The sequence below is a fragment of the Tiliqua scincoides genome, chromosome 3 (assembly GCF_035046505.1).
Source record: "Tiliqua scincoides isolate rTilSci1 chromosome 3, rTilSci1.hap2, whole genome shotgun sequence".
NCBI lineage: Eukaryota > Metazoa > Chordata > Lepidosauria > Squamata > Scincidae > Tiliqua > Tiliqua scincoides.
Window position 1 is genome coordinate 102917703 of NC_089823.1, and position 20544 is coordinate 102938246.

Sequence of the window (20544 nt, forward strand, 5' to 3'; positions counted from 1 at the left end):
TTATGCAGTACAACATGCACAGTTCCCCTTCTTGAAATGAGCAGTCACGGGTAAGCAAGTAGCTTTTCAGAAAGAAGGAAGAACCAGTTTCCTTCCCAACAGCTGATCTGCAGAATCTAGATTTTTTTTTTAACTGTGCATAGTATGTCAGATTGGAGCAATTGTCTTTTAGCTAACTGACAATCTGAAAAGTGTCTAGAACACCTTTTCCATCTCATGGCATACTGAAAATACACTAAAATTGTCAAGGCATACCATCAGCTTTTTTACAATTGACAAGGCACACTGCACTGACAGCAGGAGCTTGCATCCCCCAGTGGCCCTACTCAGTGATCCTCCCCCAAACTCCCATGACACATCTGCAGACCATCCATGGCACACTAGTGTGCCACAGCACAGTGGTTGAAAATGGCTAGTCTAGAACTACGTTTCTCTGGTTACTGTCCTTTCAGTTAAAATGAGAATAATTTACTTACTAGCTTGCGCAACAATGTTGATATGCCTTCTCAGCATAGCAGCAGCGGTCTCCGATAGTGTAACTATTACTTCAAGGGCCAGCTGGCGTTGCATGTTACTGAGACTAGTGTCAGCACATAACTGAAATCAAGAAACATTGAACAAGTACATGGAAAATTAGACCAGTGCTCTTAATAGGTCAGAACTTGAATTGAAAGCGCTTTCAAACATACCTTCAAACTCAACTGTAATGTAGGTTCTAAGTGTGGGCGTAAATATTTTGGAACTGTATCTGCAATCTCTACAAGAGACTTTAGAACTGAATCATCATTCTGATAGCAGGAATCATTTACTGCCTAAAAGAGAATTCAATTAGTAGCTCATCATTTGCAAGTCACACAAATTCACACACTAACATCACAATGATTCTAGCAATATTTCAAGGTATTTGCAACCAGCATAAACACCCAAGTTCCTACCAACTGGAGAGTACAAATGTTGAAAACTGTGTCTTATGTTTCCCTTAGCTATTACAAATAGTTTCAACGGGCACTCAAACCAGACCCATTCCACTTCCCAGGGCTCTTACTCATCCCCTTCTCCTCTGGCCTGGTGCCAGAACAATACTGGAAGCCTACAAAAAGCTACAAAGTCGTCATCCCCCCGCCAATTTCCTTCTTTGCTGTTGTACCCAAATCACCTCTATTTCAGAGCTAATCATTGTTACACATTACACATAACAACTGTATCATCATTTTATGTTAACTATAGGTCAGACCCGGGAGGGAGGTAGGGACGGTGGCAGAGGGTGCCGCTGAATCCTATGCCCCCTCCCAAGCCACCCAACACGGGCCTCCTTGGTTCTATGCCTGTAGGCGCAGATCCAAAAAGACCCACTGGAACCAGTGGGACTCTACCCGGAGTAAAGGAACAAATGTTCCCTTTTTCTGAGGAGATTCTGGTGGCTGCTCTGGTTCTGCAGGATACAGTAGTGGCCATTTCAGTGCCACTGTACTTCACGGCAGCAGTGGAGCTTAGGACTGGGCTGTTAGTTATGTATATCTGCAAATGTTAGAAATTTCTCTAAATGTGAAGCATGCACTAAATCACATTTTAGCTTTTTTGTTAAACTGTGCAGAACTTTACCATTAGTGACAAGACAATAAATATGTTGTGTATGTGATAGGCAAGAACACTCTGACCAGGATACACTGGATTTTTAAGTCTCTCCACATGAATTAATTTTCTACAAAGTATCAGCTTGTGGTCTACCTTCTTTTTGGTGTAGTAAAAAGTCAATGGTTCTGAATCAATGTATTTTAAATTAACAAGTTGATTTTATGAACAGACTGTCTCAATTACATAATTAAATCCAATTTCTATTAACAGAAGTTGAAGATTCACTCCAACATTTTGGTTTTGAGATAAGCTTCTGGAAAGCTTGCCAATATGGTAAGAAAGAGCATAGTGCTACTTTGCCATGAAATGGAAAACTGTTCTTATTACAAATCTATTATATACCACTCTTCTGGAAACATTTTATATTTAGGACGTCTTTCAGGAAAAATCTTACCTGCAAGATTCCAGGGAGTAAGTCTGCAAAATGTTTAAGAAGTGGAAGATTTTGCTCATTAGCAAGAACAAATGCAGCTGCAGCCCTAGCAGCCAGTGTCTTAATCTAGATAAAAAGAACAATCAAAGGTAAATGTTACAATAGCCCAGTGTTTCTCAGACTGAATCTCATAAGTTTTAAATAATTTATTTTAAGTTTTGGAGGACCACCCCAGCAAACACCAACATTTGTTCCACGTATAAGCATGCAGAAAGCCCAGCACTTAGCCATAGTATTATCACTAGCATTAGAAGATGAACAAGACATCAAATTCCCTCCCACAAATATCCCACCCACATCCTTAGAAGAAAGCAATAAGTCTTCCTGAGCTATTGAATATTGAGCTTCCTGAGCCTACTGAATATTGACTACATATTCAGTCAAAATTAAAAGGGTTTGAATTACCGTTGGGTTCTCATTATTCTGCATACACTGTACCAACATTCGTTTGATGACCTCCAAATAATGCTGCTGCTGATTTCCAAAAATGCCAGGAAAGTTCCTAAGAATAAAAACCATAAACACATATGCTTTAGGCTGATGGTTCCCAATCTTCTCAGCACTGTGACCCACCTCGTCCTCCATGGCAGATTGTGACATGGTAATGACTAACTGGAAGGGTGGGGATGCTCATCTGTGTTGTGCCAAGTGGGTGACTCACTCTACTGACCTCAGAATGGGCCTTGGAAAGCCACTTCCAGTTTTTGGAAGCAAACTGGAAGCGGCTTTCTAAAAACTGGAAGTTGCTTTCCAAAACTTCTGTGAGCCATTGCAAGACCCACGGAAGCCAGTAGAGTGTGCCAGCTTGGCACAACCCAGAAGAGCCTCCCCATACTCCCGGTGAGGAATTCAGCTTCCAGAATAGGGCACTGATTTGGAGCCAAACCAGAGCAAGGCTAGGTGAGACTAGGTCACAAGCCACTGCATGTGGGCGTGTGACCCAACAGACTGGGAAACCCTGCTTTAGGCCTTACAATCATTATGCCAAGTCAACACACTCCACAATACAGAATTATTGAAACAATCTGTCAATTACATGCAGACAAATTATTACTAGGCATTATATCTGAATGAAATTCTAAGACTTTCTACCCTTAGGTAGTCCTTGGAATTCTGGAGCACATCCTAGAGTACACAGAGCACTAGCAAGGACAATTGGATTTCACTGTTCCTCCACGTGAGTTAAAGCATGCTGGAAAAATACACTCAGAAATCCCCCTGCAGCTGCTTGCTACCTCACTAAGAACCCTCTTGCAAGCTCTCCAAGGTTCCCTGCAAAGCAGGATTCCCTTAGAACCTAGCAGTACAAAAGTTAATTATTTACCATTTGTTTCTAATAAGCCCATAAACAATATTATCTTGCTTTGCTAGACAAACTTGCACAAATACATTTGTTAAGATGAGCAGTATACCAGAATATGTGTAATGCAGCTTCACGAAGACCCATATTTTGAGAGCTGACTGAATCAAACAAGAATTTCAGACCTTCTGGCCACTGGTTATTGCCATCCTCATCTAAAAGAGAGAATATGAACATTTGGATAAGCTCTTGAAACTGTTTTCTGTTAAACTAAAATGTTGATGAAGTTAAAATATTTAACAAATCAGAACTAAGCACTGGTATTACTGGTTGTTACAGCAAATTTTTAATATTAATGGTGATAACAGTTGCATAAAGGGACATTGTTCTTTTAAAAGAACAATCTATTGATTTTTATAGCACTCTCTTGCAGACGCTGCAAAACAATGCACGAAGTTCTCCTTCCTACAAGCTTTTCCCATTTTCTTCTGAAGTCTTTTAAGAAGATTCACAGCATGAGAATTTACAGCTGTTGAACCTCTTGTCCACCTAAGACTGCAATCCTTATAGTAAATAAACACTCCATTTACATGAGAGTAAGTCCCACTGAAGACAAGTGAACTTACTTCTGAAGTAACATGCCTAGGACTTCAGTGTAAAGCCTTAATCCATTCTTTCACCTGTAGTCAGGGAAAATTAAAGGTCTGCTTACTAAAGAAAGTGGAAGATGGGAGTGCAAACGCCCTAGCAGAGCAACAGAATGAGAGGTACAGTGGTTATTGTAGTACATACATACACAGGGCTCTAGTTGACAGCAGTCTAGGTCTTATGCAGTATATCTAAAGTTTTTTCTACAATACATAGATACATAAGGTTGCAGTTCTTAGTAATCTTGTTTTCTGAGTTATGCCCTTGTTTTAAAACTTAATTCGCTAAGCCAAACTATAACATTTCATGAAGCTTATTAAGACTGCAAAATTCAAAAATACTGAGGAAGCACCTTAACCCATATGTTCCCCCGCTTGTGGCACACCAATTACCAATGGAAGATTACTGATGGTACTTTTTTGCTGTGGCACTAACATTATGGAATAATTAGACAAAATACCTGCTTGGCCAAATCCATCCTTAAATTTTCACTAGCAAGTGAAAAATGTGCCTCTAGGAAGGCTTTTAAAAAACACGTGAATACTGTCTGGTCACATATGGCTATTATTTCCAGACACTCTTTGACTTTGCTAGTATTGTATCTTATACTTAAAAATTACTTTTTTAAAAACTTGTTTTTAACTTCTATTATTTTAACATAAATGTGTGTTACATGCTGCCTTATATTTTTGAAAAAAGAGCAGTTAAGGATAATGAGATACTGTACCTATTAGATTCCTGGCAAGCTCAGCTACAATATCACAGACTTTTCTCCTCATACTAGACTGTGTTTCCATCTGAATAATCAAGAGCAGTTCACTTTTGATAGCAGTCTGAACATCAGGAGGCAGGGTCAGATAAACTTCATCAAAAGAAGCTGACAAAAGTCTCCGTAGGAGGACAGCAGCCATTTGTCTGGCCTATTAAGAAAGGCATATATTAAAATGTTTACAGGAAAAGAATCTCATACAACGTATTACGTTTCTCTTCTACATAGTTATACACAAAAACCTAGAAGTTGAGCCAAAGTGCTAATCCTGCCACACCTATTTTTGGCATCTGCAGTCATATAGCTATTCCCCCCCCCCAAGTATTTCACTCCATGGTTGATATAAGAGCTAAACAAGGCAACTGACTCTATAGTAGAAGAATCATGGTCTTAGAAGCATTTAAGCAGAGAGCTTTAAGGGGATTTGAATTTAGGGAAACATTTCTGCACTAGAATTACATACTGAAAATTCATACAGAAACAATCTGTCAAGAGTTTAATCTATCACATTAACATGAATAAACATGGGGAGTAAATACACATAAACTTTAAAGTCCCTACAAAAAAGTGTAGTGACTTGCAAATTTATGTGTTAAGTATTTTCACTTTCAAGCAAAGGAACTAAAATTGAAGCCTTGCCAAAAAATTTCAGAGTGCAACAACAGTGTCCCAAGGCGTCAATGAAAATATACCAGTCCATTATATCCAAGTTGAAGTAATATCAGTGTAGTTGTCACTAGCATATTGATATAATATACTAGTGAAAACTACACTATTATTTCAACTTGGATACTGCCTAAAGTTCTGGTCTGAATTGAAAACAATTAATTACATTCATTCTGTGCATTCAAGAAAATTAGCACAAGGTTCCCAAGTAAATATCAGTGGCATGTTGAACTTGAAATATTATAGGAAATGACAGTGAAAAAAATGGATAATATGAAATCCTGCCAAATGAGCAGCCACACTGTAGAGGACCAATGCCTTAGAGACCACAGACATAGAAAGCATAGGCTGGACAATCATTTCCATTGATTGCCCAAATCCTAACCAACTTTCCAGCACTGGTATAGCGATGTCAATGGGACAAGTTGCGTGCAGCAATCCTGCAGTTGCGTGGCACTCACGGAGGCCTCCTCAATGTAAGGGAATGCTTCTTCCCTTATCCTGGAGCTGCACTGCCATTACGGTGATGCTAGAAAGTAGGTTAGCATTGTGCCCATAGACTGAGAACTAGTTGTCATGAGATGCAGGGTTGTATGCATGCTTCCAAGGGAAACCGCTGCGTACAGGTAGAACGAGCGATAGCTCTCCCTGCACACATATAGTCACCAGAATAATCACAGACTCATCACAATAATTTTACTGCCGATTTTAATAGTGTGTAATATATCAATACGTGTGCAACTTCATGTTCACAGCTCTAAGTTGCAATGACTATTGTTTATGCATCTTCATGACCCATCATGAAGTCTTCATGACCCAGAGGTACATGTATTTTCAAGCAAGACCTACCTTATCAGCAAACCACCCCCAGCCCTCCAAACACTATGAACTTTCCTAAATTGAAAAAAGTGTATGCAAGTGAGCCTAGCTCAGCAATGTTCCAACCAGCAACAGACTGCATACACAACGGCCACTGCTGGTCCCTGTTTACTCTTCCCAGCCTCCGAAGCTGGGGAGTCATGCTCCCCTCGCCTCCAGATGCTTTTCTGAGCCTTGCAGAGGCAGTGCGCACGCTGCCTCTACGAGGTTCAGACTGGCAGTTTCAGCCAAAAACATGTGACTTATTATTATTATTAACAGTATTTATATACTGCTTTTCAACTAAAAGTTCACAAAGTGGTTTACAGAGAAAAATCAAATAACTAAATGGCTCCCTGTCCCAAAAGGGCTCACAACCTAAAAAGATGCAAATGAATACCAGCAGACAGCCACTAGAACAGACACTGCTGGGGTGAGGTGGGCCAGTTACTCTCCCCCTGCTAAAAAAAGGAGCACCCACTTGACAAAGTGCCTCTTACCCAATTAGCAGGACTTTTCACCCGAAACAGCCATTTTGAGACTCGTAGAGGCAATGCACACGCATGTTGCCTCTGGAAGGTTCAGAAAAGCCTTCAGAGGTGATGGGAGCAGGGCTTTGCATGTCAAACCTTGCTTGGCAACAGTTCACATCCCTGTCACTAAGCGACGCATGACTATATATAGAGTATAGGGCAAAAGAAATATTAATGGGGAAATTTGTTGAAAACACAGAGTATACCACAAAGGTAACTTCCTGATCATTTGTTCTTTAAGGGCCCAATCCTATGGAGTGCACGCCAGCTCACCGCCAGAGGGTACTGTCGCAAACATGCTGTAAGACACGTTTGTGGGCCCTAGCACCAGTGCTAGCCCAACCCTGGGCTAGCACCAGTGGAGCACCAGAACATCGCATGGTGGTCACGCAGACTGCGAAGCAGCGGAGAGGTAGGTGGGGGTGTGAGAGGAGGTGGGGATGAGGTGTTCCAGGGCAGAGGGAGGCAGAGTGAGGGCGGGAAAGAGGTGTTCCTGGGGGAGGGAGCAGGGTGGGAGAGAGGCAAGACTGGAGGAGCTTTGCTCCACCCGATCCAGAGCCTCTGTGTCAGCCTGGTTGCCTGACATGGGGGTTCTGAATTCTACCCCGACCTTCAAGTTGATGTAAAATCGAGTAGCCTCACTGCAGGGCTACTCAGTTTACCCAGGGGAAGGGGATGAAAGTCCCCTTCTCCTGAGGAGGAGGCAGCGGCTGCCTGGAGCTCGCTGGATGCAGTAGCAGGCATTTTTGGTGCCACTGCAGCCCCATGTACTGAGCAGCTCAGGACTGGGCTACAGGATATTAATGATACGAGTACATTCCTTTGTACTTTAATTTCTGTTGACAAGATTAAACACAATTGTAATTTATTTTAATACAATATTAAACAATGCTATGATCCTGATGTCATTCTCACTTATGAATGTTTTAGGGATTATTAGAAATTTATTGAAAAAAATACCTCTTCAGCAACAGTAGTATTTCTGACAGCTTGTAAAAGGAATGTGATCTTAGATTGGCCGGGTATGTTTTCATATGTTTCCTACAAAAGAAGAGATCAGAAACAAATTAACACACAAAAATTAAACTATATCGTCTTACTTCCTTGACATGCTCTAAATAAATTTTTTTTCACATTTTTCAAAAACAAATATAAACACACAACACAAAAAACAAAAACAAAACATAACACACAAAAGAGGGTGCAGGAAATCAAATATCATCATATATTGCTAAAACTAATAAATCATTACATATCTTAATCAATTTCCTCTTCTAAATTTACCTCTTAATATCATTTTTCATTCATCATTCATCTGTCATATATCAAATTAGATATATAATACAATCATCTAAATGCCCTATCATATATTTCTAAAACTTCATTTTCAACCAAACATAAAAAGGTTTGCATTGCTCAATTTGTGTCGGTTTTTGTGGTGATCCAAAATTTCTGAAAGTCTGCCAATTTCCACCACATTCATTATTTTCTCTTTGTCTTCTCCTCACTCTCCATGGAACATATCTCAAAATTTTAACTTTATTATCATCCACTATCCATTCCTTTTCCTGTGAGGCCTTCAGTAATTTATCTCTGTAAAAGGTCCTGATGAATTTCACGTAAGTTTCTCTTGGTAATTTGTGTTTTCTCAGATAAAAAGTGCTCACTCTTCTCACTGGATCCACTTCTTTAAATATCTCCTCCATCGATGTATCAATCCCTTCTAATATTAATCTGGCAATCGGTTGTGATGTGTCTTCTTTCTCTTCTTGTATATTTTGTATCCTCACCCTTCGGACTTACACTGTTTTAGCTGCCATCTTTGTTAATGTTCTTTAAGACCACTAGATGTCCTCAGTGTATTATCTTCCTTGCTCCACTTATAAACACAAAACCAGTTCTTGCAATGTCTTTTTAAATCCACTAGATGTCACTGGTACACTGTTCTTGTTTCATTTTTGTTTCTTATCTACTGTGTTTATACTTGTAGCCTTGGCAACCACATTCCTCAATCCACAAGAATGTCAAAACATCCAGCCGCACTCCCAAACGATAGTAGCAAACCAAGTCAATAAACGCTCCAATGCACAAACTTTATCCAAGGACAGTTAATTTATAATCCACCGAAATTCAAAGTTGTAAAGTTGTAATTGTATTTTCAGATAACCATAACAAGCTTGGTAAATCTCTTCTATAATTTCTCCTCACACCAATGAACAGCTGGGGGAAAATCTCCCCCCTCCTCTTCTCATGGTAACAAAAAACCAAATCAGGCAATCAAATTACTCAGTTCACGCCAGGCATACACAAACAGAATAACGGAATAAATAATAAGTCTTTCAACGTCTTTCCCTGCAGGAGCCTTCAGCGTGATTCAAAATGAATTCTTCACCATTGCTGCCAAGACAGCGGAATCTCCTGGGAAAGCCCCCCTGGCCAGGCTTTATCTCCTCAGGGATCATGCCATCACATGGAGGAGTTTGTCTCTCCTGACAAACAATCCTCGGATCCGCGTTTTTGGGAAAAAACAGAGTGCCTTTCAAGAGCCCAAGAAAGGCACGTCTGCTCAGTGCTGGCTGGCCCCTCCCCCTGACATGCTCTAAATAAATCTAAAGTAACTGGAAAGCACACCACAAAAGTATTTGTCAAGTGTCTATATTTTACAAGATAAATGTATCTTTATAATATCAAGTCAAACTTTAAAGAATCTGCTATAAGCAGAAAAACAACCTTCATTATTCATACTAAAAAGTGTTCTTTTATACACTTCTTGTACTGCAGCGAGTCATGGACTCTCCGCTCACAACAGGAGAGGAAACTGAACGCTTTCCACATGCGATGCCTCCAACGCATTCTCGGCATCACCTGGCAGGACAAAGTTCCTAACAACACAGTCCTGGAACGTGCTGGAATCCCTAGCATGTATGCACTGCTGAAACAGAGACGCCTGCGTTGGCTCGGTCATGTCGTGAGAATGGATGATGGCCGGATCCCAAAGGATCTCCTCTATGGAGAACTCGTGCAAGGAAAGCGCCCTACAGGTAGACCACAGCTGCGATACAAGGACATCTGCAAGAGGGATCTGAAGGCCTTAGGGATGGACCTCAACAAGTGGGAAACCCTGGCCTCTGAGCGGCCCGCTTGGAGGCAGGCTGTGCAGCATGGCCTTTCCCAGTTTGAAGAGACACTTGGCCAACAGTCTGAGGCAAAGAGGCAAAGAAGGAAGGCCCATAGCCAGGGAGACAGACCAGGGACAGACTGCACTTGCTCCCGGTGTGGAAGGGATTGTCACTCCCGGATTGGCCTTTTCAGCCACACTAGACGCTGTGCCAGAACCACCTTTCAGAGTGCGATACCATAGTCTTTCGAGACTGAAGGTTGCCAATACAATGAAGCAATAAGAGAGATCTTCTACCTCAGCAGAGGTTTATAGAAAATCTGACATTATACAATGCTACTTAATCAAATAAGCCACTCGCAACCATGCAGAAACGTAGCAGTTAATAGTTAACAAATACTGTATATCATTTTGATTTCCTGTTATTTAATCTTAATCAATTCAATTTCACGCCAACACAGCAACAGTAGTTTAAATAAAGCTTCTAGAAGTAATTCAAAATAAAAACCATCTAGAGCAAGAGTAATACAGAACCAACATCTCTATAGGAAAGATCAGAATTTGCTTTATTCCTAACTCTCAGCTGATCTTTTACCTAGTCCTAATTACCATAACCTATCAAATATACATTATTTTTCAGGCCTTTAAAACAAAAGCCACTCTTACAGTTTCTAAGGCAAAGTAGTTCCCTTCCATTTTCCTTTCAAGAAAATTTATAAAAATTTTTTTTCAAAATAATGTCTAAAAAAATTACACACTTCTGACAAAAGTCAAAACTGGCATAGATATAAGGGAGATTCAAAATACAAAGCCTTTTAAGGTGGATGTAGGCAACTGTTGTATGGATTCCAGGGGATGACTACCAAATAGACTTGTTTGATTAGCAACTGTTGATGTCACAGCGTGCATTCTTCCAAACTGAATGAAAGTTGAAGAGCAACTTTCAAAGCAGATGCTGCCAACCTTGCTAAAAGTATCGGATACATTAAGTTAAATGTAACCAAGATCAAATTGTGCCTGCATTTTCAAGATCAGCTGAAGACTGGAGAACTAGTGAGCATCTACTACTATTTGGTGTACTTCATGGACTGTGATCATAAATTCATTTTCTATTCATACTGCTTTCTCCAAGATCCTTGCCAATCAAGAGTATCTAGATTCTGTTCCACTCAGGGATGACTTCAGAGTCACAGTGTAAAGAGGCTCTCCACTGATACATTTAGAAATTAACAAGAGCAGGAAAACAGTCTTCCTCTATCATTTGTGACCAGTACAGTCTGATCCCAGTTTCCATGGGGGTTCCATTCTCTGCAGATACTGAAATCCCAATGCATTCTGGGGCAACCCTAGGAGTAACCAGGAACCTCTGCATGACGGTGGGTCATTACTGCTATTTTTAGCCAAGAGAGGCTTGGAAACCACATGGTTTGACCACATGAAGGTAAGAAGTGTGATTTTTCAAGGAATTTTGTCTTTTTCTTAAATTATTATTATTTTTACCCCGCCTTTCTCCCCGGTGGGATTCAAGGTGTCTTACAACAAAGGTTAAAACAAATTAAAAAACATAATTTAAAAACAGATAAATCAGATAAAGGCATATTAACAACAGATAAAACAGATAAAAAACAGATAAAAGCATATTAACAACATATCATAAAAACAGTAGTTAGATAAAAAGTAGTCAGGTAAAAGAGCATAGAATAGCAAATCATAAAAGGATCAGGCCTGTAACCAGGTTTTAAAAAAGATATTAAGAGATGTTAAAAAGGCCAGGAACTCAGAAGGCTTGTCTAAACAGAAGGGTCTTCAGGCCTCACCAAAAAGTTTCAAGAGAGGGAGCAGTTCTTAAGTCAAGGGGAAGGGAATTCCATAGCGTTGGTGCCACTACTGAGAAGGCCCTATTTTTTGCTGCCACCCCACGTAACTCCCTAGGTAGCAGCACTTGTAAAAAGGCCTTCTCTGATGACCTAAGTGCACAAGCCGGACTGTACGGGGGTAGGTGATCTCTAAGATACCCTGGCCCAGAGCAGTATAGGGCTTTAAAGGTCAAAACCAGCACCTTGAATTGGGCCCGGAAACAAATAGTTAGCCAATGCAGCCGCTGGAGAAGTGGACTGACAGAGTCAAACCACCTACCTCCAGTAACTACATGGGCCGCTGCATTCTGCACTAGTTGCAGTTTCCAAACCGTCTTCAAGGGCAGCCCCACACAGAGTGCTTTACAATAATCTAACCTTGATGTCACCATGGCATGGATCACCATGGCCAGGTCTGCACGATCCAAGTACGGCCGCAGCTGGCGCACCAGCCAAAGCTGAGCAAAGGCCCCCCTATCCACAGCCACCACCTAGGAATCCAGGAGCAGCGAGTTCAGGTGGACCCCCAAGCTGCGGACCTGCTGCTTCGGGGGAGTGCAACCCCATTCAGTGCAAGCTGATACTTGAGCACCAGCAATGAGGATTTCTGAACCAGGAGAGCCTCTGTCTTATCCAGATTTAATTTCAGCTTCTTAGCCCCCATCCAAATCCTCAATGCCTCCAGACAGCGCTCTAGGACCTCAACCGACACCCTGGAGTCTGGAGGAAAGGAGACAGAGCTGGGTGTCCTCGGCATATTGATAGCACCCCACTCCAAACCCCCAGATGACCTCCCCCAGTGGTTTCACGTAGATGTTAAATAGCATGGGGGACAGAATTGAACCCTGTGGTACCCCGCACCTCAAGGGCCAGGGTGTCGAACAGGCATCTCCCAGCACCACCATCTGGGACCGACCCTCCAAGTAGGAGCAGAACCACCGCAAAACAGTGCCTCCAAGTCCCAACTTGGCCAATTGGCCCAGAAAGATACCATGGTTGATGGTATCGAAAGCCGCTGAGAGGTCCAGCAGGACCAACAGGGACGCACTCCAGATTGCCTGAAACCAAGGCAATAGGTTATCCTGAAACCAAGGCGGTATCCATCCCAAAGCCTGGCCTGAAACCAGATTGAAAAGGATCCAAATAATCCGCTTCATCCAAGACCCTCTGAAGTTGAGACACCACCACCCGCTCAATTACCTTGCCCAGAAATGGGATGTTGGAGACTGACCGGTAGTTGTCTAATACAGTGGAATCCAGGGAGGACCTCTTCAGGAGCGGGTGAACCACCGCCCGTTTCAAAGCATGTGGTAACGTCCCCTCCATCAAGAAAGAGTTGACCACCCTCCCTGTCCACTCAGTCAGTCCACCCTGGGCAGCTCTTATCAGCCAAGCTGGGCAAGGGTCGAGCAGGCAGGCAGATGGCCTCACACTCCAAAGGAGTCTGTCCACATCCTCAGGCTGTACAAGCTGAAAAGAATCCCACAACACCGGATAAGTAGTTGCCAAGGGAACATCATCAGACATTGTCAATGTGGCATCCACGTTGTGACGAATGCGATCGATTTTATCTGTGAAATGTTGTGCAAACACGTCACAACAGCTGACCGTGTGTTCCTCCTGGTCTACTGGAGGGGCCTGATGGAGGAGGCCCCGTACCACACGGAACAGCTCTGCCAGATGGTTCTCAGCAGATGCAATGGTAGCAGAGAAGAAAGATCTCTTCGCTGCTACCACCGCCACGGAATAGGCTCTGTAATGAGCTCTACTCCGTACCTGATCAGATTCATCACAAGTTTTCTGCCACCGTCGCTCTAGATGCCTGCCCTGCCGCTTCATCATTTGCAGCTCCTCAGTGAACCAAGGAGCTGCTTTGAGTCTACGATGTGGCAGAGGTCGCTCCGGAGTAATCTCATCCACTGCCCTGGTCATTTCCCCATTCCAGAGGTCAACCAGGGCCTCAGATGAGATGCCAGTCTTGGCAGTGGGAAAATCCCCCAGAGCCCTCAGGAAGCCTTCAGGATCCATTAGCCTCCAGGGGCGGATCACAGAATGCGGTCCCCCGCCTCTGCAAAGGTAAAAAGCCACAACAAGCCTAAACCTTACCAAGAAGTTCTGTCCAATGGAGTGATCTTAATCTACATTCTACATACCCCCTTACCCAGCTGTAAACACCAGGTCCAGCAGGTGTCCTGCGGTATGTACTGGGGCCAAGATCTTCTGGGACAGGCCCATGGTTCTCATGGCGGCCATGAAATCCTGAGCTGCACCTGCTGCAGGGGCCTCGGCATGAACACAAGTCCCCCAGCACTAACAGGTTGGGGGGGGACTCCAATGCTACCCCCGAGATCACCTCGGTCAGCTCAGGCAGGGAGACTGTTGGGCAGCAGGGCGGGCTGCAGGTGGGCGGGCAGCAACAGAACAGGCAACAGGCGGGCGGCAACAGAATCCCAATCCTGTTCGGCCCTCTCAACACAATATGCAGGCACTCGAACCCAGCAAACTGAACAGGGCACCTGGTAAGGGTGATGCTCACGATAGACCATTGCAACTCCCCCTCCCTGTCCCTGCAGTCTTGGCTGCTGCAACACCTGGAAACCTGGTGGACAAAGTTGGGAGAGACTAACTCCTCCCACCATGTCCAACCAGGTCTCCGTAATACATACCAGGTCGGCTTTCTCATCCAGGATTAAATCCTGGATGATGCAGGTTTTGTTGTTCACCGACCTGGCATTCAAAAGCAGCAGCTTCAGATCCAGGGACTCACTGCCAAGACCACCAGGCATTCGAGAATTGGGAGAAGGACCAGAAGGAGAGATGATCTGCCTATGATGGATTCTCCTTCTCCTGTAATGGCCTGTCCAACTCCCACCACCAGATCTCCCTTGGCCCGTCACTCTCTTGATAGTGGCACCCCTCCCTTCCCGAGCTCCCTCCTAAGAAAAAACACATGTGGCGAGGCCCACCTCCTGAGACTGGCCTATACAGACAGAAACAACCAGTAGAGCTGCTTATAAAAAAGTTAAAAGCAGGCCAAGCCTAATACTGGATGTCTCACAGGCCACTCCTCTGCTGGAAAAAGACCATGCTGCCCTAAGGATTTATGTTGCTCCTCTCTCCCCTGCCTTTAAACAGAAGGGGAGGAATAATCCAACTGCTGTTTCAGTCCGGCCAATTAAATGGCAACCTTGGTATCTGTTGGCATTCGTGATGTGTTAAATTCATGGATACTGGATCTGTGAATACCAAGGTCGCACCAGAAACATAGTGTTTCTGGACACAGAGAAACAAATGATCAACAAAACATCTAAGCTAGTACAATATACTAGCAACTTCATGTCAATCTTGAATTAGTTTGTTGGGGGGGTAACCTATTGAAGTGCTGGGGGTTTACTATGTCTGTGGTTTATTAAGAGTGGATTTTAAAAAAATGTAATCCCATAAATGTTCCTGAATCTGAATCTACTAGAAACTGGCTATTACCACAGAGAAGTTAATATGCCCAACAACTATTTTCTTGTTCAGATGCCAGAGATGTTACTTATATGATTTGCAGCTTCTTTCACAAGTTCTTAGTATTTGGCTATTCTTATGGCTCAAAGAGGAAAAACTCCAATCTTTTATTAGCCTCTTCTCACTCATGTTTCAGAATATGAATATGCATGGCATGCTGCTTCACTGGAATTGATAGCTCTAAAACATACAACTTTAACCTTGAATGTGAATTCATGACAGTAACAGAAAAAAATAAATCAATCACCCTACATACTGTTTTGCTCTACAGTACTGAGAATAGCATTTTATACAATTGTTCATTATGAAAGAATGTGCTGATCTCTGCTGATTGCTGAAGTGATGTAAGTGATAAAAGCTTCAGCAAAGCCATCCAATGAAAAAACTAAGCCAGACGCTGGCATTTATTTCAATGGAACAGAGATTCCCCACTAGGTTTTACAATGAAGAATTTAAAGCAGTCCTGGGGGTGGAAAGAAGGCATTATCCGGATTCACTAATTACCAAAAAATTCTGTAGTTCCAAACTTAGGACAACAATGAGAAACATACAATGGAGAAAAAGCTTCATTCAATACCATGCTAAATGATGAAGACATTTCACAGATTAAAAATTAGAGAGGCAGAATTATTATTCTACAATTCAGAAACCAATTGAGAGAGCTCATAAATTTACAAAAGATATCTCCGTCACTCTGACCACAGTAAACTGACAAAGAAGAAGAAACACACCAGTTACTTTGAGATTCACTGTTTCCATGAAGCAAACTGAACTGTGAATATTACAATATCCATTCTTCTGGTCCCTGTCTCTACACATCTTGGGAGGAGAGGGCAACAAGAACAGCCATATCACCTAGGCTGAAACCCTATCCACACTCTACCTGGGAGTAAGCCTCACTGAGTATAACAGAACTTACTTGTGAGTAGACATACATAGGATTGGGCTCCTAGTGACTTAGAATTTCCAAATACAGATGTAAACAAGGGGTTGACAGAACAAATTAGCATTAAATTGTCCTGTTAAACATTTTGCCTTAACTTATTTCTCCATATACAGAGCGAGTGTGTTTATGTGTATATATGCGCGTATCACATGTATATAGGTATATGTGTGTGCCACTTAACAACCTTCCACTTAATGACAGACCGCATATACAACGGTGGTTGACACACAACAAAGAGGCTCTTAATGAGGCAGTCAGGACTCCCATAGCCTGCAGCAGAGCGTCTGCTTACACAACAAAGAGGCTCTTAATGCAATTGGTCTGCAGCAGCCTGTGCAGTCAGCTAATGTCTGTTTACACAACAAAGGTACCAGATTGGGCCAAATGTTCGCTTAACAACCTAATCACATAGCAACAGGGATAGGAGAATGCATCTGCAGTGTTATATGGCACATACCTGTGCCATGTGTGTGTGTGTATCTATGATGTGTGTGTGTGTATATGTGCGTATCATATATGTATATGTATATACACACATATGTGTAAACTCACTGGTATATAATGTACCTATATATATAAACATATATAAACTCCTAATTTATCATGAAGGACCTAAACCAGGGCATCCCCGTTTGTCATTCACTACCCCAGCCCGCCTCATGCTGTGGAACTGATGGGGGGAAGACCCCCACTGCCCCTACAAAGCACTTCCCAGAGGAAAGGGGGTGGGCTCCTCGACACACCCTGGGAGAAGCCGGCGGGCAGCAGCTTTGGGCGCCTCTCCGTGGAAGTCAGTCAGACATGGAAGGTGGGAAGGCGCCCATGAGGAAGCGGCGAGGAAAGTGGTCAGAGACTGGGTGGAAGAAGGGGGGGGGGGAATGCGGGACGTGACGAGGCAGGAGGAACCAGGGCTGTGACGAGTCCAGAGCCGGCCAGGGACGGCTAGTGCGTGGGGGGAGGGGACGTTCCACGGAGAGTGGCGAGAACAGAGGACAGACGGAAGCGTTCGTGCGGGGGGGAGCCGGCCGAGGCTTCGGGCGAAGGGGAAAGGCGGTTGGCGTGGAACGTCACGCGCCCTGCTGACGGCCAACGGCTCTAACGGCCGCCAGCCTGCTTCGGAGATCGCGGCCAGAGCACGTGGGGCCCACACGGGCACAGCCGCTGACAGGGGAAGGCCGCCGGCTCTGGCGCCGGAGGAGGGGAGTGACGGAGGGAGGAGCGGCACCCACCTCGGCCTGCTTCCGGACGGCGTTGTCCGGGCTGAGTAGGTTGCTGAGGAGAAGGTAGAACTGCTGCTGCTCCTGCTCCGCTGCCGCCGCCATGGCTGCCCCAAAAAGAAGGCCAGCCGGGCAGGGAGGAGGGGGGAGGAGGAGGAGGAGGAGGGGACTCCAGGCCGCGCACCGACCAAGGGAGGCGGAGCGCCACCGCCGCGCTCTTCTTTCTCCCCACCTCCTGACAGGACAAGCCCCTCCTGCCGGCGCAGGGCTGCGCCGTCACCATTGGCTGCGGGCGAAACGCCGCTCCTCCCTGATTGGTCGGCGCGGCCGCTGCCTTTGTGATTGGGCGGGAAGGGCGTATTGTGAAGTCACTGCCGGGGTTGCCCCCTCCCGCCCTTCCTCGGGGCGTGGCCAGGAGAGGAGCGCAGCACCCCATTGGCCGGAGGCTCTGACAGCGGCCCTTTCACTGGGCGGGAAGCGCATCGGGTGGTCAGGGGGGAGGGGCGAGAGGAGAAAGCGCGGGAGATTGTAAGGTGATTCCCTCTTGGAATGGGCTGGCGCATGAGTCCTGGGCGAGTGGATCCAGTGTGTGGTGGGGCCGCCTCCAGAGCCCAGGCCAACCAGGCGGGTAGACCTCGGCCTCCTGTTGAGCTTTGGCCTCTGCGGCCAAGGTTTGCTGGGCGGGTAGACCTGGGCTCCCGCCTGGGCTACCTGCTGGGTAGACTTGGGCTGCTCCCATTCCAGCTGACATCACTGGCGCCCTGCCTAGTGGGCGTTCCCCTGGCACCCAATTTTGATCCCCATCACATCACGGTGGGCGCTTTTCCCTGCTGGTACAACAGTTTGGGGGGGGGGCCATGTGTCCATGGCCCCCACTTGGATCCACCCCCCCCCCCCGCATGCAAGGCAACGCCGTTTCCAGTTTAAACAAGCACACGCACACACCCAGATGTGAGGTGGTCTGAGAGCAGATCTGCACAAGTGGAACTCACATACACACAAAGTACAGATTCTGTCACATAACTAGTTGCATAGATAAGTGAATGTGACTGAAAGCGCTTGGTTGCACCTGTTCTACCAGATGTACTGAGAGGTTAAACATGACTTTAGGCCCAAATCCTAACCAACTTTCCAACACTGGCATAGCGGTGCCAATGGGATGTGTGCTGCATCCTGCAGTTGGGTGTCACTCACGGATGCCTCCTCAAAATAAGGGAATGTTTGTTCCCTGACCTCAGAGCTGCATTGCCCTTAAGTCAGTGCTAGAAAGTGGGTTAGGATTGCGCCCTTAGTTAAAGCAGGGCCGCTGAAACCCAGCCCAGGGGCCGGATCCATGTTTCGCACGAACTCATCCACCTGATGAGCGGACTGAGTGGACCTTACTGTTCCACCCCTGCACGCCTCATTGTCTGGGTAGACCTAGGCACCAGGACACTCTGGGCAGTTGTATCTGCCTGGACATCCTGTCACACAGTCTTCTACAACGCTGGGCAACAGACACAACTGCCCAGAGTGTCCTAGTACCCAGGTGTACTCAGATGTTTGGGGCAGAACAGAAAGCTGAGGTCTGGACAGGAACCACATTCCAGGTGCACAGCAGTCGCAAGTTTGGGCACTGCTGATTTAAAGGAAATTGTTACATTCAGCTGATAAGGGCCCAATCCTTTCCAGCCATAGCCGCAGTGTAGCACCAAGGAAAGGAAAGAAACATTCCCTTATCCTGAGGAGGCTTCAGTAGCTGCCTCCCCCACTACAGGATGCAGTGCACGCCCTGTTGGAATGGCTGCATCAGCACTAGAAAGTTGGATAGGGACTGGGCCGTAACTCCCCTTTTTTCCACCAGTATGGGCCATTGTATAGTAAACAAAGGTAGACTGTGACAGGTAAAGAAAAGCACTCAGCGATGTGTGTTTGTGGGATGAGTACGTGTCCCTATCTTTATCTGTGAAATGCTAGACTAGAGGATATAATTTGTTCTTTTCAACTTTACAAACAATGGTGATAAGACTTAGAACCTACACTGACCAGTTCTCACAGCTGCTCTCTAACCACTCTGCCATAGAAAGAGATAGGCAAAGAGTACGTCATAGGGCAGGGCTTTTCAAACTGGGGTGTCACAATGCCCCAGCCTGTGGGCCCTGGCCACTTTCATCTTAAGGGGCGGGGGCAGCTTGGAGGCAGGGAGGAGGCAGCGATGCAATTCCCAGGACTGCCCCTGATTTCCTGCACTGCCCCTCCCCCACAGTGCCCTGTACAGAGGCCTTCAGAGGGTGCCCCAGATGCGACTGTGGGGGGTGGCAGCAGGGGCATTCTCTGCGGAGGGAGGTGACATTCTGCTGTCCTGGTCTTGGAGGAACAGGGGCCAGGATTGCAAGTGAGCAGTAGGGGACCTATGTATATGTGCATAGGTATGTGATGGTATAGAATAATTTAGAATTGTGATGGTATAGAATAATTTAGAAATGTCTGCAGTTTTCACCACAAAATGCAGCAAAAATAAGATCAAGGCTAGGTTTTGAGAGCCCATCATTGTTGGCCCTTATTTTAAGGACCAGATGCACGTAGTGTCCTTAGGTATGCACAGTGAGTGTAAACATACATGAAGTGAGACAAGATTGTAATAACACCAAAGAATATATCAAATCCAGATAATTTCATACCTCATTAAATATCAGAGGTGGTAGATACTATTGACTTGTTGCAGCTATTCCAGAATTGCATCTGAAGCTAGTTTGAAGTAAAACAAATGCTCAAATGTGAGAAGGAATGTGATGAGGCAACAGGGTGGGGGCTTATCAGTAGCTGAAATGTCTACTTGGAGCAAATTATATTGCAGGCTATAAATTCTTTCAAGTTCTTCATGTTCCAGCCACATTGCCATATATTTGGGAAATCAATGTTATTATAGATTGGTCTTTATCTAAATTAGTAAAGCTAAAATAATGGTGATATGTTTTAAATAACAAATGCTGCCTGCTATAGTTGGTTGCTGAGAAGTAAGTGCCACTGCCAGCACTTAGTCTTCTGCATAAAACTTAAACCTTAAGCAAGT

General features: G+C 44.7%; 1 protein-coding gene across 1 annotated transcript in view; it reads right to left on the reverse strand.

The window, feature by feature from the left end:
• Window positions 1–17660, reverse strand: part of IPO5 (importin 5) — a 46027-nt gene extending 28367 nt beyond the window's left edge. The window contains exons 1-8 of the mRNA XM_066619369.1: window positions 17505–17660; window positions 7803–7883; window positions 4744–4936; window positions 3481–3583; window positions 2474–2570; window positions 2030–2134; window positions 690–812; window positions 477–597 (exon numbers count right to left, since the gene is read on the reverse strand). Coding sequence (XP_066475466.1) covers window positions 477–597; window positions 690–812; window positions 2030–2134; window positions 2474–2570; window positions 3481–3583; window positions 4744–4936; window positions 7803–7883; window positions 17505–17597 — 916 coding nt within the window. The 5' untranslated portion in view covers window positions 17598–17660. The remainder of the gene's footprint in view (window positions 1–476; window positions 598–689; window positions 813–2029; window positions 2135–2473; window positions 2571–3480; window positions 3584–4743; window positions 4937–7802; window positions 7884–17504) is intronic.
• Window positions 17661–20544: the final 2884 nt, after the last annotated feature.